Source organism: Budorcas taxicolor, chromosome 18, assembly GCF_023091745.1.
Source record: "Budorcas taxicolor isolate Tak-1 chromosome 18, Takin1.1, whole genome shotgun sequence".
In the NCBI taxonomy this organism is placed as follows: Eukaryota; Metazoa; Chordata; class Mammalia; order Artiodactyla; family Bovidae; genus Budorcas; species Budorcas taxicolor.
Window position 1 is genome coordinate 23,668,000 of NC_068927.1, and position 27,252 is coordinate 23,695,251.

At 35.3% G+C, this 27,252-nt stretch overlaps 1 protein-coding gene across 1 annotated transcript in view; it reads right to left on the reverse strand.

The window, feature by feature from the left end:
• RPGRIP1L (RPGRIP1 like) overlaps nucleotides 1–27,252 on the reverse strand; it is a 97,894-nt gene that overhangs the window by 59,357 nt on the left and 11,285 nt on the right. The window contains exons 6-10 of the mRNA XM_052656275.1: nucleotides 25,612–25,755; nucleotides 13,936–14,041; nucleotides 11,765–11,911; nucleotides 10,368–10,441; nucleotides 4,588–4,727 (exon numbers count right to left, since the gene is read on the reverse strand). Coding sequence (XP_052512235.1) covers nucleotides 4,588–4,727; nucleotides 10,368–10,441; nucleotides 11,765–11,911; nucleotides 13,936–14,041; nucleotides 25,612–25,755 — 611 coding nt within the window. The remainder of the gene's footprint in view (nucleotides 1–4,587; nucleotides 4,728–10,367; nucleotides 10,442–11,764; nucleotides 11,912–13,935; nucleotides 14,042–25,611; nucleotides 25,756–27,252) is intronic.

Consider the following 27,252-nt stretch of genomic DNA (forward strand, 5'->3'; position numbering starts at 1 on the left):
CTTTTACTTACTTATTAAGGGTCCTGAAAGGCATGCAAAAAAAAAAAAATTGTGTCTTTTCGTGTTTTTAAAATCGACTTTCTTGAGTTAGCTTTTCCCCATTTAACATAAGGTCTTTTTAAATTAAAACAAGATAATTTTTCTGGTAATAATTTGGATCCATAATTATCATCAACCCCATTTTTTAATAACTCTGTTAAGGTGTGAGAAATGGATTCTCAACCAGTGCATGGTAGTATCAATAACAATTCATGGGCATTCTTTATTTATTGAGTTCATGCTATTAATTAGGACATGGACTCGGAGCTATCATTATAGGATGGAGATAGGTTACCCTTGCCTATGTGCTCATTCACCAGGACCCACAAGCTGGGGGTACAGGGAAGAGCTACAGAAGACAGCAAATCCATAGAGAGTCGAAATTTTTACCCTTTGCCTTAAATATGCTTAACTTAAAAAAAAGCATAATGGCTAGCTAACAAATCTATCCTTCAGTCCTATGTTCTTAAGTGTATTCTTCACTAGACATCGTTGTGGTGGTCAAGTATTCTCCTTTGTTCTCTCCCTGTGGACTGACTCTAAACCATGTCATTCAAAGTGTCTCTACTAATTTCATCCTGCTCACAGAGATTTATGGTTATCATAAATCCTCAACTCAAGTTGTACATTTTTGTTTCCTTTTCTTAAAAAAAAAAAGGGAAATCAACATATTTGCCAAGAATTTCTTACATGAATACGTTTGCACACTGATTGCACTTTATACAAAAATGTTTGACTTTCATAAAGCTTTGTGTTCCAAAGACATAAATGCTACATAAAAGTAAAAACTGTAAATCACACAGTTAAGAAATGGATTAAATTAGAAATTTGTAATATGACATATTTCTGGCAAATTAAGAAGTAAGAAAAGTTACCCTAGGGTATGTAAAACCATTTAAATATAAAATATGTAAATATTTTTCTTATTGATGAAAGGTTTAAAAGGTTATCCTAGAGTATAAACTGCTACTATTCGGTGAACTTAATGAAAGAATTTTCCAATGTGAACAATACTTGAAAAATTTTAAGGTAAAGCTCAAATATTTATCTGTAAACTAAAAATTAGGATTAATAATAAATGTGAGTTATTATGAGATCAATTAATTTTTTTGGTTAGAGAGTAAAACAATAATGTGAAACCCTTTATTTGATGTTGATTAGGTTAAAACAAAATCCAGATTAGGTAACAAAAAGAAGGTAAATGTAGTGAGAAAGATGTAAAACCAAGGTCCTAGGGATACTGTAATTTCCTTCTCTGGCCAGTGAAACTTTTAGAGGTTCTGAGGGGGACCTAAAGTGTAAGGACATGACTGCTCCATCCGGACTGCTCCATCCAGATGCAGTGTCCACTACTTCTATGCTCTAGTTTTTCTGGTCTCTCAACTTTTCAGACCAGGGTGTATGTTACTGCTGTAAATAAACATATTCAAATGTTCCTTCCTTTACTGACTTTTGTTTCAACAACCACGTCCCCACTTCACTGGTTATTTTTAAAACCAAGGCTTTATTAGTGTGAAAATAATTTATTAATGGGAGAAGGTATTACTGAGTAACAATAACTTTCTCTCTACAGAATTTTATGTAGACTTATCTACTAAATTTTTCCTTTCTTAAACTGTTTATTGGGGGGGTATAACTCCTGGAACTTTAAAAGTACGGAGACGTTATAGTTCAAAGAGGAAATAGACTTGCTGAATTATAATAAGAAAAATCAAAGCACTCTGTACAAGATGAAAAATAACCTCCTTACCTTATGATTTGACAAAAAGCTGGTTAAACTAAACAGCATTTTATTCAAATGAGATAACATTTCACTTTTTAAAAATTATGTTCTTCAAGCACACCATTAATAAGCAGAGTGCAGAGAACAATTCAACTAAACAATTTTCAGAGCTCCTTTGTGCTAATATCTTCAGCTGTGATCAATATAACCATATGTATTATGCTGAATTATGCATTTCAGCTAAAGATAGAAAGGAACTTTCAAAAGCAGGCCCTTAAACACATGCAGTTAATTTAAGCATTAACCAAATGCAAACTGCATTTACATATCCTTCCCCCACATATTCACACAATCTGAAACTAATTTGTACCTTGAATAAAGAGGTGAGTATTCTCTAAAAATAATTTGCCAGTTAGATGAATGACTACAAGAAGCCAGGGAAACATCTTCTGGCAGAGAACACTTGATACACAAGACAGTAAATGTGTGAAGAGACTTCTAAGTAAAACGAAACAATTTCAAAATCTGTAATACAAAAAGGAATTTTCTAAATATTAAAAGATTTCCTTAAATAGAAAAATTCAATTTTTGGTTTAATATTTCATGGAAAAAAATTGTTTAAAGGCTGTATTATTTTTCTTATAATCTATCTGAACATTTTCACAAAGAAACAAAAACTTGAAACTAGTAGAACTGTAGATTTCAGGTATTCAAACAAAAATAACTATAACAGTTGTATTTAAAAAAAGATTTGGTTCTAGCAATTTTTCTTAAGCAAATAATTGGATAAATGTGTAAAGATCTGTGCAGAAAGATGTTCATGACACTTGAAAAAGCTGAAGCTATTTAAAAATTCATCAATAGACGGCTGTTAAACTCTATGGCAGATTCTCACAATGGAAAACTATGACAGCCATTATGAATGATGTGGATTTATACATGTACTTTAAAAAAAAAGCACATTAAATTACATGTATACATATAGAAACAACTCTGGAAAGACATATATAAATAATAGTGATTATTTTGTGGGTTGTGGGATTGAGTGACTTTTAGAAGAAATTTTTTTGTTTATTGGACTCTTCTTTTTTAATAATGCACATGAGTTATTTTCATTATTTAAAAAATCTGAAAAGACTTAAGAACCAGTAAAAAAAAAAAAGATAAGGAATGCACTAGTTGCATTAAAATAACTTAGCAATTGTTGTTTTAAGAATTTATAAGAACCCCCAGAATTAATCCAACAGCAATAAATAGGTTTTCTTAACAACAACAAAAAAAGACCACTAAGAGTCTATCCTCTTAAGAGTTTCTTTCCAGAGAACAATATAAATGTGAAAAGATGAGAGTCTGGAAATTTTGATATCTAGGGAAGAACAGAAAGCAAAGGAGAAAGGTTTATTTCATTTCTCTTTCCTTTAGAACGAAAAGAGAGGAAATATAGAGAATTTCTACTTTGGTGGAAGACTTTAATGAGCAACTACTAAACAAAGCACTCTGTTAGGTATAAAATGCTACACATTAAAATCAGGAACTATATATCTTTGACGTAGAAACTTTAAAATATCCACCCAGTCAGAAATCATGTCACCATTTTATTCTACTCACAATCTTCTAGAAAAAAATTCAGAAACCATTTGCCATCGAATTTAACCACTTGGTAAATATAAATACTGCATATGTATTTCATTGAGATTAAGACCCCACTGATTACAAGATGTGCTCCAATTTCAGACTTCTTAAAATGCTAAAAAAAAAATCAGATCATAATTTTAAAAAATGTTATCACCTTTTTAGTGATGCTAAAAAGATGCTTCCCAAATTCAGAGATATTAAAATGGGAAAAACATCTTTCCTGGAGTTAACAAAATATGGCAGTGTGATCTAAATCAATATAGAGGATACTGCCTAGATATGTAATTGTTTTTTTTTAACTGAGTCTGTATTAAACATTTAAATGTTCTCATGCAACTGAACTGCAAATGTTCAAAAGGAGCAACCTTAATCAGTGGGTTTATCTAGCAGATGAGCAAACACATACAACACTTGGAGCAAATAATTCACTTTCCTGGTTGTGCATTTGTGAGTATACGTGTGTATAAGATAGTAGAGCAGACATCTACTTTAGTTATAAATTATTTTACTCTATGAGACAAGAAGGGTGAGATCTGGGACTCATAAAGTGTAACTTATTAATGATTATTATTTTAGCAGGGACATCTTGACAAGGCTTCTGTATTTAAGTTCTCTGTCACAGAGTAGAATTCGACATTTCTCTGTTAGAGAGGTCTTCCTTGTCTGCCAGATCAAAAACAGCCAAGAGAGACTTCCGCCCTTCTCGGCTGTCTTCCACTGCCATTTTTTTCCCCCTTTGCACTTGCCACCACCTGATGTACTGCATATTTATTCAATTACTATCAGTTTCTCCCTCTCAAATTTATGCTGCATGAGGACTAGCTCTTTGTTTTATTCCTTGCTGGATCCCTGGAACTTAGAATAGTGCCTAGCACATACTGGTGCTCAATCAACACTTGTTGAGTTAAATAAATTTAGGAAAATTAAACAAACTAAAGACAACCTGAACAAGAGTAACTCTGAGGAAAACTAAGTTGTTTGGCATGTATGCTAAGCTGAGTAAAGGGAAATTTGCAGCAATCACTAAACTCATAAAAGCGAATGACTGTTCATACAGGCTGTGTCCCCAGTACGCAGCAAGGTGCCTGGCAAAGCAACAGGCACCATAATGAGTACTTATCAAGTCAGTGAATAACGACGAATAACATGCATGTCCAAAATGAGTAAGTCAGTAGTCATTTCATATGTACCTCTTTCAGTTTTTAATCTGTCAAGGATTTCAGTTTTGTCTGTTAAATCGGATTTTAAGGCTGTCTCAAGTTGAGCAATCTGTATTTTCAGCTGCTGTTCCTTTAACTTCCATTGCTCTTCATGGGCGGCACTGAAGGCACTGCAAGACACACGTGACAGGCAGGGAAAGCTTGGAAATCAGCGTCAACCGAAAATAATAAAGAGAAAAGCTTTTAGTGGCACAGAGACCACTGTCATCATGTCTTAGGAATTAAGTAAACATATGCTGGTCTGCTGCTGTTGAAACCAAGGCGCCTTTCTCAGGCTGCGGTTAGGGAACATGAAAGAGTTTGTGGGATGAGCAAAGGAACTGGCCTTAATTTAGAGCTCTAAAGCCAGAAAAGTTGGCAGTGTGCAGCTTTTGTGGGACTACTAAAGGAATTCAGATACTGTACATAGTCCAAAGGAATCCACAATTCCAAACCTCAGCAGTAGACCTCAGACAAAACCATCCTCTCCCACGAATGCACCCTCTTAACAGAGAAAAGGGACTCTCCACCTGATCGTTAATTCTAGAGTTTGAACTTTTAAAGAGTCTGTGATAAAAACACGTCCAGAAAATACCGGCCACAAAATGATGGCGATTCTGATACTAAACAGCAGTGATCATATAGTTTTTTTCCTAAAAAGCAAACAGCAGCAGGCTAAGAACAACCAGTTTTACACTGTTACACATGATTGGGGTGAAAATGCAATGAGAGCACCTTGACAATAATGTTACAGATAGAATTATTATTCACTAATAAAAGTAGCAGTTTAAACTATCATAAAAATCTACTAATGATCAGACACAGGACATTGGAAGAATCAGGTGTAAAATAACCAAGTAGTATACAGAAGGTATACAGTAAACATTTGTTTAGGTCACTGGTTTCCAAACACTGGCCTAAAACACTGGTGCTAGGTTAAAAATGCAGATCCTGGGGCCCAGGAATTCATAGTTTTATAAAGTTCCCCAGGTGATAACCAGGTTTTGGAAAAACTGATCTTGATCTGTATTTCAGCAGAAAACTATTATCTCTAAGGCTTGATATGACGGAATAATTATCAGCAGCTTTGACCCTTCTACTTATTTTTAAACCCAGTGAAGGAAGCAGAAATTTACTAAATCTGGTTTTGAACTGATGATGAAGTAAATGGAAAAGAAACTTGTTACTGAAAATTGCTGAAACTTGTTACTGAAAATTGCCGTAAATATTGCCCCCAGCTAGTCTGAGGTTTTATTCCAAAAAGAGATACTTTTCTGGGAGGCATATCTTTCAAAAGAACAAAAAACTGTGTATTTATTTTACAGTTTGAATGTTTTTATTGCATTTAAAATAACATGACCTTAAAAGTAAATAGAATTCTAGAAGTTTCTCTAAATATGACATCTGTTTCTTCTATCAGTGTTCTCATTTCACATATGGAACCTTAAAAAAATACATGGATCTGATATATCAATGTTTTATGTTAATTTTATCAAAGGTAGAGTTACCTAGGTTTAAATGAAATCCAAATATGTACTTTAAATACTGAAGTAAAGAATATCCCCTTACATTTTCATTTTTTTTATACCACGTCTGGTCAAATTATGTATACCAAACACATACACATATATGCATATACGTGAGTGTTTATGTGTGTATGCATGTGTGTGTGTGTTTTATATTATTAAAAACATGTACTACCCGGAAAAAAAAATTAGCATGATGAAATAGGCACAACCATACATTATATCAGCCACTAAAAATTAGAAACAGTAGTGTTCCAACAGCATTAGTACCAGCAAAAAGATCACCAACAGTTAATCTGGCAGAAACATCAGAAGCTGTATGTGTTTAAATTAAGAACAATTTAGCAGCCTGGTTTTTCCAAACCCACAAAATACTAGTGTAAATCAGCATAAGTCACTCTGAATTTAGTCAACTGCTATCTTCCCTCTAAATTTAGGATTACATTCCACTGGAGTTTCATGAGGAATTCCTTTTGAATTTACTGTATTCCTCTATGCTTGGAGCCATCTGTGTAACTATAAATGGTAAACCACATCTGGCTCCATTTTCTTTGTAGAGGCTGTGTACATGATTAAATCTGCATATGTGAACAGTCTTTGAGAACCCTTTATTCATGAAAATGTTTTTGTACATTGCCTACAGTGACAACTGAGGAAGGGATCATAGTTGGTCTTTGTGCACATTTCATTGTTACATTATGTTGCTGCAGTGATAAACAATCCATCTGCAATGGAATGCCCATTGGTTCCTGCGGTCACTGGCATGTCCACTGGCAGTCATGGGTCAGCATACTGTAGGTACACACCCTTGATCAACAACATGGTAAGATTAAAAAAAAAACAGCTGAAGAGTTCACCTCTACCCTAAAGTCTTTTTTCTTACAGAAGGAATTCCTTTTATTCCAATGTTCAAGGGCATCCTAATGTGAGAGAGAGGGAAGAATAAGCTCTAATCCTCCATAAGGAAATCCATAGGTACCTTAGTTAGGTCTAATGGAAATTAAATGCATATTAACATGGGGATATTTCACTTACTAAAGGAAAAATGATTGCCCCATGTACCCAGTTTGATTTCTGAGAAGCACAAAGTGCTCATTTAGGATCATATGAGTTTCCATGTTTCTTAGAAGATTATAGGGGGTCAGGTGTTTGATTTACAGAAATAGAACACAGAGACTCTATGGATGGTCAGCAGCGTGCCCTTAAATTTTGGATATTAGATGACCATCACGTTGTAAAAACTTGAATCATTCAATTCTTAAAATGGTTAATATCATCTTCAGAAACTGGACCAACTCTTCTTTTAAATATGTACTGGATTAGTGTCTCTCAGGAGTTAATACCTTAAAATCACCTTTAAGACAGTCTCTGGATTCAAAACTCAAATTGGCTGAATCTGAATTGAATGGTGTTGGGGGCGAGGGACAAGGGCAGGTGGGGAGGTTTCATAGGGTGGGTGAAACCTCCATTTCACTGTTTTCAGGTTACTGATATACATTATAGTTGAGGGACTATTGCATTCATCAGCTGCATTACCCTAAAACTATATACTAACTTCAAAAATGGGACACAGCTTTATTATATTATAGTATAGCTTTTCTCTCTGACCAAATTGAAAGATTTAATTGCAAAAAATTATAATGAACATTTCTTAAAGTTATACTCATTGCTTGGCAAAGTATCAAACATGTTATATTAAAAATGGCTCATACCAAATACTAGCATGAAGATTTTATCTTACCAGATGATTCTCTAATATGTCATATGTCAAGTAATAAACACATTCAAAATACCATTTGAAAAGGAAGATGAGAATGCAATCTGCACATCACATTTTTCTACTGAAAACCAGCCAATTGTGAATAACAAACAAATGCTCTCCTCTTAACAACATGCTATCACTATGACTAACCAAACAGAATACATGTAGTTTGTGATGAGCCTTACTTATTGGCAATGATGAATAACACTGCCATGAAATCCAAGAGCTGTAAAGAATCCTGGGGAGGATGTTGATTTTTGTAGAGTTTTTTCAACTATGCTTCTGAAAACACATTATATATTTAAAAATCTGTATTAAGAGAATTATATAGTCCTATTTACTATCATGTGTGCTTGCTGGATTTTGTCCCTAAGTGACATTTTTTTTTGACACAAATGTTTTGACACTCATTATACCCATTTACTTCTACACACTTCACAAAATTCAAGTATAAGCAGCATAATGAAGTCTGTTTTTAATATGACAGGGAAAAAAAGGTTGCTTAAGCACAAAACACTAAAGTAAAACCCTCCAAAGTCAGATTTACACTCTTAGATCACCTTCTAATATGGAAAGATAAATTTCATGATGATAAACTCTGAGAAAAACATGCCTTTCTTAAAATTTCATTTATGCATTATTCCCAACAAAGTTTAATGTTTTTTTATTACGAGAAAGTATATTCAGTAAATTCTCACATTGAAGGGGAGTAGAAAATGTAAAAGTAATGACCAAATGGCACTTATATTCATGTATTAAGATCATGCTAAATTACTTGAAATTGTAAGATGTTAAGATAAATATTTATAAATTAATAAAAATTTCAAAACGTGTGAGAGCTCTATTATTCCATGAATGTTTCTATTTTGCACATATAATTTTCCACTGCAATTAAAATCAGAGAGATAAACATAGGGGAAAAAAATCAAGTTTCAGATTCAGAAGAAATGGATTCTAGTCTTGTACTTGGGTTTCAGCAATGCTGAAACTGACTTTGTACAGGTTTCTTAATTTTTCTTGAGTCTTAATTCCCTCATTTGTAAGATATGGGGATAACATTATTTTCTCTGCCATATAATATGGTGACTGTGTGATCTATACAATGAAATTTTAAGATTTCAAACATACAACTACTAAACAGGCATATGTCAATATAAACCGATGCATTATTCTATACAGACAGATAAAATAGGATAATAAATGCTTTACATAAAATTAATCAGGGCTGATGAGAGTAGGACCAGAACAAAGCACTAGGGCTATATGATCTGGAAGGGGGTCCAAGGTAAATTCCACCTAAAGATTTTTAGCCAGTCTGTCCTTGCTGGAGAGCCCAAGATGTTACTTGGATGTTTGAACTTGCTACTGGTAACTAATATAATGAGCCACTGTGCAAAGATAATTAACACTAGGATAAGCAATGTAGGTGATACTCTACAATGACGCGTAACATTAATTTAGGTATCTTCTCAAAGTAAACCAAAATAAAAGCCTCTCCTTACTACTTGTTTAATTTGTAAGATGTAAATTTAGCTTACAAAACATATCAAACAAAACCCAGTTAAAAAGTTAAAGCTGTATCTGTAGATTAGTAGCTATATCTGTATATCTGTAGCTATTTTCTGATGTTTCAGAATGTGACCAACTAGAAGCAACTGTTGAATATCAGCTCTAACATAAATATATATGTCAATACATATAAAATTTACTTACAGGTAAATCTGTATTTATCATTTATCGTATCATACACTGAAAAGACTTATAAGTACACACACGTGTGTATCACTTAATTAAACAGAGCTGTGGAGCAGAATTGTTTCTAACATTACTAGAAAGGATTAATTTATAAAATACCATAATTATGAAGCAGATAAAAAAAAAAAAAGGAAAGCAGCTCTCTAAAATACATCTTAGAATAAAGATGCTGTGTTTCTCTTTTTAAGAAACAGAAAAAACAAAGACCTTTGCTTCTCATCAATGGAATTAGGCTCAGCTAATAGGCTGGGTAGCCCAGCAGAACAAACAAGGGCTTGAAGAGACCAAGAGACGTTCAAATATGATCTCTATTACTTCATAGCTTTAAGAACTCAGGTAAATTTACTTAATTCTATTTTATTTTCAATTTCTCCAAAGTGGGCATTAATAATGCCTACATTTCCAAGTTGTTGTAAGGAATTTATAACAATGCATAAGCAGAGTATTTATTACAGTGCCTGCAAACTTGCAGTCTGTGTTCAAGAAATGATAGCAGCTGTTACTGACAACAAAGTGATATGGTTTTCTTAGTAACTGACTGCAGTTCAGGTTAAAGAACTTATTACCAATCCCTTAAAAAAGCTTATTTTTCTTTTGTTACATGTATAGATTTCTTATAATCAGATGTGGCTAATTCTTTCATGAATATTAGGTTTCCTGACATTCAGTGTTTTGATAGAAAAGATCTCAAACAAGAGAAGGAGAGAACACATGGAATCATGATTTACCTGTTATAAAGTTTATCATAGTTTTCCTTTAGAAGTTCCCGCTCCTTTTCTAAATCATTAATTCTATCCTGCAGCTGAAATGAAAAGAAAATTACACACTAAGTATATAAAACCACCTAGGGATTAAAAAAAAAAAAATGAGGAGACAAACATATTTCAGTCTTGATTTCTACACTGCAGCCATGAACTAGGCCATGTATATTGTCTGTATCTAATTTAGCATCAGCTTTTTCCAAGTTGTTAAGTAAACATGAAATTAATATTTCTGTTTTAATTTACTAAGAACGTATACACTGCTTTATGGCAACATGTGCCAAAACTCAATAAAGGATGTGTTAAAAGCTTGCTATTAGGTTTGGGGAAACATAATATTTTTTTACTCTCCTCCCTGATGGATTTCATCATTATATTCATTTTGTATAAATTTCCAATTCCTCCCCTCCCAAAATTAAAGGATTAAGCTTTCTTTTGGTTTGTGGTTCAAACAAATTGTGTCAATCACTATTTACTCTGAACACACAATTTCTCATGTTACCTGGAATTTACAAAGAAACAGTCGTACATCTTTCAAATGACTGAACAAATTAAACTGTATACCTTGCTTTATCCCAATGTATAAATGAATAATATTTTTAGAAATAAATATAGGCCAATAATTATATATTGATGACTAAAATGTAGCTTCTGAATTTATTTCTAGTATTTCAGTTTAATTCACCAGTATATTTTGTTGTTACAACCTTTTCCCATGGATCAGAGTACTCTTAAAATTCATTCCCTTCTCAAAATTCTCTTTTGATGCCAATATGAGACACTGTAAAAGATTCTTCCAAGATGACAAGAGAAAGTAGGCATCTTATTTCATTTCCATTCTTTTTAAGGACAAGGTTAACAGACTACAGAAAGATTGTGCTAGCTGGGAAACATGAGAAGCAACATGAATAGGAAGATGAGTTTTCAAACAACTTCTTAGAAAAAAAATAATTTCTCAAAATTGCTGACATTATACAGCAGAACATTCTCCTCCTTAGAGACAGATATATTCCTTTAATTGTTCTGACATCTCAAATGACTAATAAGCTGTTAAGACTGAGACAGTTAAGTTCCTCAGGTAATCTGGTATCTGTTTAAAAATGTCATAGTTAAAAAAAGAGCCACGGTTTTCCTTTCCTCACGGATCCTTAATCCTTTAGATACACAGTGGATCTCAGCACATTTGTAAGTATTGTTAAGTACCGATTTGCCATGCACATATTACTGGGTGCCCTCAAAGTGCCATGGATGTAGTTTAGGATTCTGAAGTCAATATAATATTTAAAATGTCTCTATTTGACTTTTTCAAAACAGTTATAGACAAGTGTTAATGCAACGAATGGCTAAATATTTCAGGAGCTTACCTCTTCTATTCTTCTTTCAGAAAACGTCATGGAACGTAACTGTTTCTCAAGACTGCAGCATTTTAAACGTTGTTCTTTAAGTTGCAGATTTAGCTCATCTCCATTTGCCATTAAGGCATCATGGCTGATCCGGAGAGTTTTTTGCTTCTAAAAAACAAAAAGAAAATCCTTTCAAAACTATTTTTGGATTCTGCTTTGAATGAATGATTACCATTCCAAAAAATGAATTTACTCCAGAAGTTCATGTTACACAGTTTATTCTTTATAAAGTTTACTACCAACATTGTATACGTGCTACTGTATTAATGTGCTACTATACAATGCATAATGTCTCCATACAAGGTAGTCTTGGCCCAAGGGTTGCATGAGGAAGAAAATATTTTAGCACAGAGTCACACAATGCAGTCTGGTTTTGTCCTTTATTTTATTTTTCCCTAGTTTTTTGACTTGTTGATAGTGACCAGTGAGTAACTTAGTTTTAGCAGATAATTTTTTTTTTTTTTCATTTCACTGTGGGTGCAGTGGTTGGAAATGCTGTCTAAAAAATGCTGCTGCATGGGTTAAAAATAAATTCTGATCACAAATACTCAAACTGAAAAGATTTGTTGCCACACCAGATAAACAGCTTTGGAAGGTTAGCTTCTAATTTTAATACAATTATGAATTTCAATTTCATAAAATAGATACTGAAGTCATTTCAAAAATTGATCTACTTATGAATATGTTTTAAATTCAGTTTTATATACTTAAATGCCACATACATCTTTTAGAAATAAAAAAGGTGATTACACTGAAGTCTTTTCATAGTCTGTATGACCATAACACGTAATGCCTCCTCTGCTAATTTAAATCATTAAAGTTCTACTGAAGTTCTTCAATTTTTAAAAAAAAACATGGATATTGAGATCGTTGAGTTTAATTTTTGTTAATCTTGGTATTATTATAGAATACTACCTTTAACTAGTTTTCTTTGGGCTACCTCAGTGAAGCTGTTGGTCTGAACCTCTCAAATCTCTACCCAATGTCAATCCCAAAAGAGGTATCTGTGTTGTCAAAGACACCTGCTACTCATGGTATTAAACAAATACGTACAAATACCTGGAGTCACTGTAAAATGGAAATCAAAACAGTCGAAGTGATAAATGAATGTAGAGCCACTCTTTAATTCCTTTCTTAATTCCTCCTTTAGAGATGGCTTTCAACTACATGTATTTTAAACCTCCTTTTCCCAACTATCTACTGATAGCACTATCAATCCCACTCTCTAATTAATTTCTCTTCCATACACACTCACATTTATATGGAAGGCAATGTATTACTTGACATTTAAAGAGGTTACTGCAGGATGGAAAACACTATCCAGAGTATGGTTGAAAATATTTATCTAATTCAACAGTGAATTTAGGCTTCAGATGACCCTATGCTTTGCATCAATTTACTGCTTTCCTTGTTTCAGTACTTCAAAGAAAGCATTGCTTAATATGAATTCTGCTCATCTGGAATGCTTTGGAGTTCATTAATTCCAGAAACTATATTAATTATGCAGTGCCAATAAACAGGAATGCTCTGATGGCACATTCCTGTGGGGCCACAGTCCTTGTGAAAACCATCATGGGGACAAGAGTACTGTGTGCTATCAACCCGAACGGTGAGGATTTAAAACAAACACACTAACAGGAGATGTGATCGGTATTCAAATATTTTCTGAAACTAGTAGTAAAAAAACAAAATATCACATATCAAAATAGATTTAACAAAACTTGGTTATTAACCTATTCTAAGCACTGATCTATCTTAAATACTTCATAAATGTGTGGAACTGAAGATATATACAAAAACATCTAAAACTTCATTGCTATATGCCCATATGATTTCAGATAAAAGGACTGAAGAATAAATTTTCTTGACATGAGATGATTTATGATAAATGTGTTTATTATTTTAAGATGACACAGGTATTCATAAAAAGTCCAAGCAGTTATTTCTTCAGTTAATTAAGTTATAAATAACTAACCATATCAGAAGGGAAATAATACACACGAGAATAAAAAGAGCAATCTTTAAAAACTACTTTTTAGTGTTATGGCCATTCTACTTTAAAAAAAGTTTGAACATTATTTTTGAACCTCTGTATCTATATATCACCCTAATAAAATAATTTATCACAGTACCTCTTGAAGCTGAATAAATTTTCCTTCCATTACTGAAAGGGCATTGCTTTTCTCCACTAGTTGCTTATGAAGCTTAATCATTTCTACGTTGTCCCGAATGTTTGACCTTCAATGATGTATTTAAGAGAACGACAGAGACAGAATTAAAAATGCAAGACAAAAGGAAAAAAAAAATCTGTGGTGAGACTATAATTTTTCATTGACTGTTACACAGAAAAAAATTTACACACATGCTTATTAGTCATTGAGGTTTCTAGTTTATTATACACTCAGGATAGACTTACTGTTTAAAACCAACCAATAATAATTCTTGAACTTTCATAAACACATAGACTCTCAGAGTTTGAAGGGAGCCCCATATCTGATTTTGTCACTTCTACACAGTATCATTTTATAGTGTCCTGAAAGATGTGCAAAAGGATATCAGTCTTTAGCACAGCCATCATTCCACCACCAAACTTCAGGCTTATTTTAAGGAGGACTATCATATTATTTTTCTCTAAATGAAAAATATGCCATACAGCTACTCATCTTTCTACAACTCCCTTGAAACAAATGGTATCATAAGATTATCATTTAGTGGAGTTTCCTCCTGGAGTTCAGACTTTTCAAAATATTTCCAAAAAAAAAGTGACTTAGCATTTTATACTAATAATGCCCAAAGCTGGCATTTAAATATGTTGCAGATGTGCCTGTAGCTGTAAGAGATCATTTAACGTCCATAGGGTATATAGAAACTCTATATGCTGCAATACAAGTTTGTATTTTTCCTACTGAGATTAAAGCAAACGCAGAATTTAACAGGAAGATCTTGTTAAAGGTTAATCATAGATCTAAATGAATACCTGTTTTCAAAAGGCATTTATTTTCCTGACAGAGAAAGAAGTTTCCTTAATTTAATATGTTTTACATTCAAAAGTATTTTAAAAATTGTGAGGCTTGGTTTTAAACTTCATTTTCTAAGAAAAATAAACACAAAAATCTTAAGTTCAGAAAATATTTCAGTATTTAAAGTAAGTAATTTTACTTCCAAAACTTATCTAGTATACACATATTGGAAAAATTGTCACAATGCCCTACTGGAACCAGAAAATGGACTACAAAGCTCACACATCTGTAAACCAGCTGAGGACTTGAAATACTTAATTTTCCTCTTTGATATTTGAAAGTTCATTGTATTTTGGCATCAGACAGTTAGTTGTCCTCACACAGAAGATAAACAAGTCCAAGAACCTGGATCTTGCCCAGAGTACAGTCTTAACACAATGTTAAAATAATTATGTGTCTAAAACATGTTATCTAGTAGTTCCAAGCACACATTCAACAGTATGCTCACCAATATTCCCCTCAGTATTATTTTTACTTACTAAAAAAATAATAATAATATGAAGGGAAAATATTTTTTGAATAGCTCAATAGAAAATAGCATATTTTTTCATATTTAAAAGTCAAAATTAACTTATCTGTTTTCTCCAGAATTACTTGGTTTGACTGCTCAACAGTGAGTGACATTTACTGTTACAGAAGGACAGAACATTGTTCAAATAATTTCAATCTCTACTTATATTTTCAGCTGTAATTCATCTTTTATTCTTCTTGTTTTTAAGCATGTTAATATTTTCAAGATTAAATATATATGACATATGTATGAATAACAACTAGTATGTGATGACATTAACAAAAAATTAAGTCCCAACAACCCATTTAGCCTCATAGGGTCATATAAACAGCAGGTTTAAATTTTGAAATTTCTTTGTAAGAAAAAGGCCAGTAAGTATCTTAGAAAAACTTTCAGTGGTCTAATTGGTAGATGCTTTCTTGAATATTTCCTAAAGTCCTGGGAGTTTAAACTTTTCATAGTATTGCCAAGAAAGGTGACTTGGTGTTTTATACTAATGATGCCCAATGAGTAGGCACAAATACAACAGAAGTAGTATTTAGAAAACAATGATAACAATGTGGTACTTTAAATAAAAAATCAGTTCATTACAGAGTACACATGTTCTGAAACAACATAGCACCTGGAAATCTTTAATAATTATTCTAAAGTTTTAGGGGCTCTATACATAATGGCTGGGGCTTCCCAGGTAAAAAAATCCACCTCCCAATGCAGGAGGCTTTAGAGATGCAGGTTTGATCCCTGGGTCTTGAAGATTCCCTGGAATAGGAAATGGTAACCCACTTTAGTATTTAGTATTCTTGCCTGCAAAATTCCACAGACAGAGGAGCCTGGTGGGCTACGGTCAACGGGGTCGCAGAGAGATGGATACAACTGAGTGACTAAGCATGACAGATAATGGTTATCATTATGATGGGGAATTTCTGATGGGGACAGTGAAAAGGAAAGATCACTTGCTATTAAGCTGAGAGTGAAGAGTCGATGATATAAAGTGCATGAAAGTTAAAAGCAACACTGTGATGAATGTGGCCTGGTCTTCAGAAAGGTATACAATGAAAAGTCATCTCAGATCTGCCAATCAACATTTTTACACAGATGAAATACAGTAAAAGAATGCGGGTATATGTGAGAGAGGAAAGAGGGAAGGAGATGTCACGGAAAGCTGACAAGGAACGTGAGAAGGATACTCGAAGGCAAGAGGGAGCTAGAGTCCTTGCTAAGTGGCTGGTCCTAGACCTCTGCCTGCAGAGGAAGGCCTCAGGTTGGTTTCCTCTGAAGAGCAGACAGGGCTAATTTTATGAACAATATTTTAAGTGACCGCCATATAATATGTTCCTGCCCTGTTCTATGTGCTGTGAAGGGAACATGAAGTCTTCAGGATGATGACATTTGAACAGAAATAACAATGCATAGCAAACACATTCAGATGAACTCAGACAGTCATGCACCAATTCATATATGCTGCATTATACATGGTGAAATGATCTGCAAATGGATATCAAGCACACTAATTATGTGCTTTGTAAAAATAAATTTCTCATATTTTTCAACAGGGATTTTGAAAAAAAAAAACAAACCTATACAAAATTAAGTTGGAAAATGTGGTTTCTTTTCTTTTTTTTGCAGACATATTATTTAGAATTATGATCAAATCTTTTAAAACTATGAGAAGAGCTGTTGGCCCATCGCTAAGATTAAAAACAAACTAAAATAAATTAGATTTTATGTTGAAAAAAGTAATCCAGCTCTCAAACCTATGTGCCAAGTTTCTCTCATATAATTTGAAACAGTCAAGCAATAAACTCTGGAAGAGGAATTTCTAATGGAAGCCTTGAAAACACTTGACTTCAGCTCTGCTACTGGGTGCCATAATAAATCCAGAAACTTAAAACCTCAAATATACTGGAGAAGGAAAAACTTTCAGTGGTGCGATGTAATGTATAGTCTAATATGAAAGCTTAAGAAGCCAAAACTTTGCTCCAGTGAAAGTTTCTAATACTTCACTTCCTAGGCACACAGTTCCTCCCCGCCTTCACACCCGTTAACATTTCTTTCTTGGCTACAGTACGGATTATGAATGCTAAAAAAAAAGCTTCTTGATTATTTGACGCAAAGATGTTATAATACCATTTTTAGCACCATTTAGAAGGGAAGGTTTTAGAATACAAAAGGTAGGCTATGAAATTCTGCAAAGTTATTAGGTAAGATATTTATGAGATAGAATGAAGAGGTTCTTTTTGAATAATAGTGTTAGGCTGACTTAATTTGGAGGATAAGCTTGAAAACAATCTTAGAATTCAAAAAAACTCCAATTTTTTTTTTTTTTTTAATAGTGGCAGGCAGACAGTCTCTAAGCATACGGGTCATTCCTAGCTCTTATTAGGGAAACACATGTGTGCTAAGTCACTTCAGTTGTGTCGGACTCTGTGTGACCCACTGACTGTAGTCTGCCAGGCTTCTGTGTCCATGGGATTCTCCAGGAAAGAATACTGGAGTGGGTTGCCATGCCCTTCTCCAGGGGATCTTTCCGACCCAGGGACTGAACTCGTGTCTGTCTCCTGTCAATAAAGGACAGAAATGGTATGCACCTAACAGAAGCAGAAGATATTAAGAAGAGGTGTAAGAATACACAGAACTATGCAAAAAAGATCTTCATGACCCAGATAACAACAATGGTGTGATCACTAACCTAGAGCCAGACATCCTGGAGTCCAAAGTTAAGGATGCATCATTATGAACAAAGTTAGTGGAGGTGATGGAATTCCAGCTGAGCTGTTTCAAATCCTAAAAGATCATGCTGTGAAAAGTGCTGCACTCAATATGCCAGCAGATTTGGAAAACTCAGCAGTGGCCACAGGACTGGAAAAGGTCTTCATTCCAATCCCAAAGAACAGTAATGCCAAAGAATGTTTAAACTACTGTATAATTGTACTCATCTCACAGGCTAGCAAAGTAATGCTCAAAATTCTCCAAGCTAGGCTTCCACAGTACATGAACCGAGAATTTCCAGATCTTCAAACTGGATTTAGAAAAGGCAGAGGAACCAGAGACCAAATTGCCAATATCCTCTGAAAAAGTAAGGGAATTAAAAAAAAAAAAATCTACTTCTGCTTCATTGACTACGCTAAAGCCTTTGACTGTGTAGATCAAAACAAACTATGGAAAGTTCTTCAAGAGATGGGAATACAAGACCACCTAACCTGCCTCCTGAGAAATCTGTATGCAGGTCAACAAGCAACAATTAATACCAGTCATGGAACAACGGACTGGTTCCAAGTTGGGAAAGGAGTACATCAAGGCTATATATTGTCACCCTGCTAATTTAACTTATATGCAGAGTATATCATGAGAAACACTGGGCTGGATGAAGCACAAGCTGCAATCAAGATTGCCGGGAGAAACATCAATAACCTCAGATATGCAGGTGACACCACCCTCATGGCAGAAAGCGAAGAGGAACTGAAGAGCCTCTTGATGAAAGTAAAAGAGGAGAGAGAAAAGGCTGGCTTAAAACTCAACATTAAAAAACCTAAGATCATGGCATCTGATCCTATCACTTCATGGCAAATAGAAGGGGAAACAATGGAAACAGTGACAGACTTTATTTTCTTGGGCTCCAAAATCACAGCCAAAAAATTCAAAGACATTTACTCCTTGGAAGAAAAGCTATGACAAACCTAGACAGCATATTAAAAAGCAGAGACAGTACTCCTCTGGCAAAGGTCCATCTAGTTAAAGCTATGGTTTTTCCAGTAGTCAGGTATGGATGTGAGAGCTGGACCACAGAGAAAGCTGAGCGCCAAAGAACTGATGCTTTGGAACTGTGGTGTTGGAGAAGACTCTTGAGAGTCCCTTGGACTGCAAGGAGATCCAACCAGTCCATTCTGAAGGAAATCAGTCCTGAATATTCATTAAAAGGACTGGTGCTGAAGCTGAAGCTCCAATACTTTGGCTACCTGATGCAAATAACTGACTCATTGGAAAAGACCCTGCTGGGAAAGACTGAAGGCAGGAGAAGGGGGCGACAGAGGATGAGATGGTTAGATGGCATCACTGACTCGATGGACATGAGTTTGAGTGAGCTCTGGAGTTGGTGATGTATAGGAACGCCTGGTGTGCTGCAGTCTTACGGGGTCGCAAAGAGTTGTACATGACTGAGCAACTGAACTGAACTGTCTCCTGTACTGGCAGCAGACAAAGGTAACAATAGAGTATCACTCCTGAATAGAATTACAGGAGGTTACTAGAAAGTTAAATGGAATAAGCTTCACTAAAATAGCTGAGCAAAGTCTATTTGAAAGGTCATGACTTTGTCCAAAACTGCAACTTTAGTTCATAGATGAAAATAACGCTCCCTCATTTTAGATGCATAAAGGAAAAAGTTTCTATGTGTATGCTTATTTGCCCGTGGATTGCATCTTTCTTGCGGTATTGGGCCAAAACATAAATAAGAACTCAATATTTTCTTATTCTCAAACACCTACAGGAAATGGAAGGGGACAGTTATATAGGCTTTTCTACATGGACATAATCATACTCTTCTGAAAATAGAGGGAGCACGCCCAAAGACTGGTTGGGGACAGGAAGGACCCAAATCCTGGCTCGTCTACTTAAGGGGCCACTTTGAAGTTCAAGTTTGTGGATTCTGACCAGTAAGGAGAATTTGAGAATTATATTCAATATATCAAAAAGCCCAATGAGAAATGTAGACTTACTGGCAACTGAGTTTTACAAGTGAACTAAAGGCCTTACATTGTTTTTACTTTTTGATAGAATTATAGCACATCAGTGCAAAATTATAGGCTATGTCACAATTATCTTGAAATGATTACCATAATACAGGTTTTGGATGAAAAAAAAAACCCAACAAATTGATTAAATTAATATATACTGCTTAGTTAGGAGGCAAAAATCTTTCAGAATCACAAGGTCCCTGGGGATAAAAGCAACTGTTGTTTTAAAGGACAGAAAACCACTCACTCATTTCAGCCCTCTTCATTTCACAGCTGGGGTAGCTAACTGAGGCATTCTGCCAGTTTCTACATGAGGGAGCCAGGTCTAAGAGATAAATTCTTCCCACTCTTGTGCTTCCTTCCTCTGAGATGTTCCTGAGTTTTAGCTTTCCTTCCACTATCAAGTACACTCTAATACATTAGTTACTATTAATTTTGATAATTTCTGTGGTTTAAATAAAGTGCGTGGGAAACATGCCAAGCAGCTATCACAGAAAAACCTTAGATAACAGTCATAATAAAAAACATGGGGATAAAAGACATAGTATTTGAGCTTGATAACTTTTCACTAGGCAAATTCTAAGGTACTCAAAACACCAGTAGGAACTTGTTGGATATATTTTTTAAAGATGACAGATCACCTCTCTGTATCAATGATGTCTACATGGTTGTCTCTAGCCCGTTTCCCTTCCCTCCGAGAGCCAGATGTACCCTCTAAATTAGGGGGCTGGGCAATTGGACAAATCCAAATGGAGGGGCACTCTGCAAACAACCATCATCAGTGGTCTGGAAGACTAGGGAACCTCTTGAGAATTAGGGAATCCTAAAAAGTTGTGACGAATAATTAAAATACATGGTCCTTGGTTGGATACGAGATTAAAACAAAGAAAAACAAAAGAAAAATAGCAATTAAAAACAAAATAAAAAATAAAAATAGCTATCAAGGCCATTAATGGGATAATGGGGTGTTCATTGGAAGGACTGATGCTGAAGCTGAAACTCCAATACTTTGGCCACCTCATGCAGAGTTGACTCATTGGAAAAGACCCTGATGCTGGTAGGGATTGGGGGCGGGAGGAGAAGGGGACGACAGAGGATGAGATGGCTGGATGGCATCACCGACTCGATGGACATGAGTTTGAGTGAACTCCAGGAGTTGGTGATGGACAGGGAGGCCTGGCGTGCTGTGATTCATGGGGTTGCAAAGAGTCGCACACGACTGGGCGACTGAACTGAACTGATTGTATCATTCATTGTGAAATGTCCTGAATGTGTGATTGGTGTCCTGTGGTTATGTAGGAAGATGTCCTTGTTCATAGAAGGTGCTTAGCAGTGTACAGAGGGTGGCATGATATATGCACCTACCTCTCAGAGAGAGAAAAGACACAGGGAAGGAGGGGAGTGGGCCTGTGCCTGAGTGAGCAGAATGCAGGACAGGCTGCGTCATTCACAAACATGCCAAGGGGTGAAAGGCATGTGTGTTCAAGGTACTAATTCTTGCAACTTTGCTGTAGGTTTGCCATTTTTCAAAATGAAATGCTGGGGAAGTCCTCTGAGTGCCAGGAAGTAATCCGTGTCTGTGCACAGCTGGAAAGATGGAGCCCTGAGAGCCAAGCTGCTTTGTACACTGCACGGCTGCAAAAAGTCTCTGTGTTTTTAAGATCCGAGAGTGTGCCGTCAACCAAAGGGAAGAGGACAAGTCAGAGTGTCTGAAATATTTATGGGTTAAATTTCTTCCAGTGGGACATTATGGGACTTACATGATTTTTAATTAAGAAGGTAAATACCCTAACATTTACTTAAAAAAAAAAAAACAAAAAACACTTAGTACAAACCAGTTACACATTTGGTAAGAGTATAAATATTTGGGGAGTTGAAAAAGTCAGTAAAAGGTAAAATCATCCTGATTTTAATGCTCATGTACATGTGTTCACTGGTTACTGCTTTGCATTTAATTTAAGACGGCCTTTTTAATAAGCAGAAAATGTGCATTTTTATATTGTTTAAATTTTAATATGGATTTTTGTTCAAAACAACACAGACATTCAGGCTACTTGTAAATGATACAAGATTTTTTGCTAATGAGGCATTATGTAGAACATATGCAAAAATCACAACTCAGTCTTCCAAAATAGACCACAATAACAGGAAAAAACATGATTTTAATAAAAAAGAGCAGTACTGGGCTTTTACTTCAAAGCAATTAAGGGCTTTGGATAACCAAAAGTTTATGTCAAGCTGATGCCAAACCAAACTGGTCTATTAAACACATACTACGAAGAGTTTCTGTAATATTCTATGAAAAGGCTCTTTGCCATAAATATCAGGCACCACACTCTGAAGATTACAACTACTTTAGGTTCATGTTTGAGAACAAGGAGTCCAGCATTCAGATCAGACTTCTAGAATTTCAAATCTGAAATAATGTACCCGTGAAAGAGAAGTTTAAATATGTTTTCCATTTTGTGATTTTTCTCTACAGTAAATTATACCAAGTCTTATATTCTCCCCAACATTTTTCAACAGTTTTCCATTAGTCTCAAAAAAAAATTGCTGTTACACATAAAATTCTGAGCTATGTGTAAACATATAAGAAAAAAAAAAGACTTGAAGACCCTTATTTGAAGTCATTTCTTCAGTTTTCAACAACTGTATCTCAAGAAGCAATATGTTATTCACCTTCTTAGAAGCAATAACCAGTAATTTTCAATTTATAAAATCTGTGAGGTAGGGTGTAAGTTGCTTGCTTTCTTTGGTCTCTGCAACAAAAGTTTCTCTTAACTGCCTGTCCTTCACAGTGACAAAAAACTGGGGTGAATAATACAATCCCCTAAAGAAAGCCTTAGTTTACTTTGTAAGGAAAACTTCTCCTGTGTATATGCTGATGTCTCCTGCTGACAACACGTATACTGGAAAACATGCAGACCTGTCTGTTACTCTGGTTCTGCTGTTATCTAGTCCTAGGATTTCCCTTTCAATTAACACTAAACACTAGTTCTCAGATGATCATATCCCTTTGGAAGGAGGAATGGCCAACATAGGGTCAATCTTACCCTTTGGGAATTTAAGAAACATAAAAGAAATTGGGATTTCCTGGTGGCTTAGAGGTAAAGACGGAGAAGGCGATGGCACCCCACTCTAGTACTCTTGCCTGGCAAATCCCATGGACAGAGGAGCCTGGTAGGCTGTAGTCCATGGGGTCGCTAGGAGTTGGACACGACTGCGTGACTTCACTTTCACTTTTCACTTTCATGCATTGGAGAAGGAAATGGCAACCCAGTCCAGTGTTCTTGCCTGGAGAATCCCAGGGATGGGGGAGCCTGGTGGGCTACTGTCTCTGGGGTCACACAGATTCGGACATGACTGAAGTGACTTAGCAGCAGCAGCGGTAGAGAGAACCCGCCTGCAATGCAGGAGACATGGGTTCGATTCCTGATTTTGGAAGATCCCCTGGAGAAGGAAATGGCTATCCACTCCAGTATTCTTGCCTGGAGAACTCCATGGATAGAGCAGCCTGGCGGGTTATAGTCCATGGGGTCAAAACATGAGTTAGCGACTGAGCAGGCATGCAACTGAGAAAGTAGTTTGACAACCTTGTATTCAGCTGTTGAGGAATGGCTCCAAGCTTGGGCTTGGACTAATGCACAGTTTTTATATTCATATAATATTTAAATATGGCTGTTGGCAATTCATTAATATCACCATATTCGGTGTTGGGGTCTTCAGCACTGTTCTTCACAAGGAACCATTTCTTGGTTTTCCAAGAAGGCTAAGTTTATTCTTAGGGGAAAATGGGTAACTCCCAGGTATTTAAAACCCTGGTTCAAGGCCAGCGTTCAAATTACATTCCCTAATACAAATATAATTCTCAAAAATATTCATTTTTCTTTTGCTCTGCACTTAGAAGGGTATAGAAAAGTTAACATATAGAATTTCATTATATAATTTAATTTTACACATAACTTTTTAGGAACAGAAATTAGTAGAGATAATATTAATCTTTTAAATCTCTGAAATAAAAAGTCTGCTTTTTTTAAAAAACAAATCTATTATGTATCTTAGCTTTTTCAAATATTACCATGTGAGGTTAGTTTGTGAAAAGAGAATTAAACTCTGATTCTGAAATGAAAAAGTGGAAAATCATGCTTGGTTTTTCGAGAACCTAGTCACATGAGCATGATATCACTTGGTAAGGGGAAAACCAAACAGAGAATCTAGGACTGGTTTAAAAAAAACATAAAGAGAGAAATAAAAGAAACAAAAAAGATCTAATAGTCACATGCAATGTGTAGACCTCATTTGGATTCTAATTCAAACAAACAGCAAGAAGTCATCTTCAGAGAGGTTGGAATATAAAATAGTTATTAGATGGTGTCAAGGAATTGCTGCTAATTTTGTTAGGTGTGATAATGGCATGGTGATTACGTTTAAAATTCCTTATCAGACAGAGCAAATATACTAAAGTATAAAGAGGCGTGGTGACATGATATTTGATAGGGGCTAATTAATTAAAGAACATGAAGGTGAAGGAAAGGTGAAACAAGACATGTTGCTAAGTGTTAAAGCTGAATGATGAGTACACCAGATTGCAATATATTACTCTTTCTGCCTTTGGATATGCTTGTTCCAAACAAAAAAGAAAAGGGCCAAAAGGAAAAAAATAATTCAGTAAAGAACAGTAAACAGGTAAAGTCTTACTGGAAGAACAGCATGGAAGCACCAAAATGAGAGAAGAGGTATTAGAAACCAACAAATGATAAAAGAGGACGGGAAAGAAAACACTGCATATTATCCAATATCAAAAATGAAGAGGCAGGACTTCCCTGGGGTCCAGTGGTTAAAAATCCACCTGCAAGTGCAGGGGACACGGGTTTGATCCCTGGTCTGGGAAGACTCCACAGGCAGCTAAGTCCGTTTGCTGAACAACTGAAGCCTACACACCCTAGAGCCTGTGCTCCACAACAAGAGAAGCTACTGCAGTGAGAAGCCCACACACTGCAGCAACAAACACCCAGTACAGCCATAAATAAACAAGACTTGTTTAAAAAAAATTGTAGGGGCAGCAAGGAGACTACTGAAGGGCCCCAATGTCACCATAATGATCAGCATAATTCAAGGCAAGCTCTGAATGTAAGGAGAGGTAACATCTTTATGGGATGGAGAGAACAGGTACTGTACTACAGAATTTACTACCTTTTATGGGTGGGAAAGCAACTTGAACAAGGCTGGGCTTATTCACAAGGTATGCCAACAGTTGAGTCCTTGTCACACATGTTTTTCTTGGTAGGTACAATCAAATGGTATCAGAGCTTCCTACGGGTTTGGTAAAAGAGCAAAGGAGACAAGGTGAGACAGAGTAGGTCAGGGAAAAACGCCATTAGCCTTGCGCTGTTGATACCAGTAGGTCTGGAGTGGGCTTATGTGAAGAATGCGAAGTAAAAACATGATTTTTTAAATACACTAGACTTATCCTTCTATGGCACATGATAAAGTATTTTAAACTAATTTTGACCTTATCAAAGTGCTATTTCTGTTTTAACATACCTTTGATCTGTAGCCTGCTGTTCTCGAAGCTGAAGAAGAGATAACTCAATTTCATTTTCTTTTCTCCTCAACTGAGTTTTCAGGATCTCCGCCAAGTGCTCTAACTCTTCTATCTGGCCTCTCTGTGACTCAATAACATTTTCTCTGAAATAAAGAATCTTTACAAGAATTTGTAGTTTGAGGCAAAATCTGCAGGATTTAAAATCAGTACAAAGAAAGTGCTTCACAGTAAAGGGCAAGCAAAAGTTAAAAATTTTAGCTTAACTGCCTCTGAACACAGTAAAATAGTAGCAGATTAAATCTAATGATTTGGGAATACATATGGAAGAATTCAAGGGCTTCCCTGGTGGCTTAGCAGTAAAGAATCTGTCTGCCAATGCAAGAGATGAGGGTTCCATCCCTGGGTTGGAAAGATCCCCTGGAGTAGAAAATGGCAGCCCACTCCAGCATTCTTGCCTGGGAAATCCCATGGGCAGAGGAAGCTGGTGGGCTACAGTCCAGCGAGTCACAAAGAGTTTGACAGGACTTAGCAACTAAACAACAACAACAAAACGAAAGAATTCAAGGTATGCTTTATATCAGATAGTCTTAGGCAATGGGTTAGACTGCAGTTCAATTCAACATAGTATTTATTGGTTATTTACTATACACTCTGTGATCTGGTCATCTTCAGATATTTTATGCACCTTTGTTCTTTTATATGCACACTTGCCTATACCACCCAAATTAACACTTCATAGAGAGATGGCAAGAAATTTGCAAAACATAACTTAGTGGTCTTTGGTTTATATTTTCTCTCTACCAGGCCTGGCAGCATCCCAGTGTACTGAGCCTCAGCACTGGTTTGAACTCCGGCTTTTCTGCTAACAGGTAACAAGGTTAGGCTAGTCTTTTAGTTTTATTCCCTCACAGGCAATCATTATTATAATTGGTATTTAAAATATTCAAAAGAAAAAAATTAAGCCCATAGTATTCTTAAGCAGCTATCTAAAATATGATATTCTTTGTCTCATGTTTCCTCTCCTCATTTAGAATTGTGACTTTTTGATGATCCAGGTGAAGACCTGTACTGTAGATAAGGTAGATTCTTATCTTCATTTGTGTGACTTACAGACACTAAGATTACCATGAGGCTTTCATTAACGGAAAAGTAAGCTAAATGTGGCAGAAGTAACTTTTTTGAAACCATAATATGATGAAGAATGAAGTACCGTAGAATCACAGTGAAACAAAATCTGACATCCATATGTATTTGATAGCTCCAAACTTTTAAGCCACTCCCTCCAATTCTTTTTTTAAACCACAGAAAGGCTAATTAATTCATGATCTAAAAAAAAATGAAAAAAAAAAAAAAACTACCTGTAATTCTTCTGAGAATGAAAATGTTGCCCGTAAAGCTTATACTATTCTAAATAACTGGGCTTTATGCCATTCCTTTGAGGGGGAAATTATAATAAAGAGAACTATTCTCTCTATATACACTTCCATTGATGCAATTGGTTAAGATACTCATTTTCCTCATTGTACTGCAAGCATGCTATGTAATATCTGTTCTTGACTCACAGATCTAGCTGGAGGAAATTTTTTGTACATAAACCAATTTTGTTTAAAATAAAGGAGAGGGAGGGATCAAAAGAGACA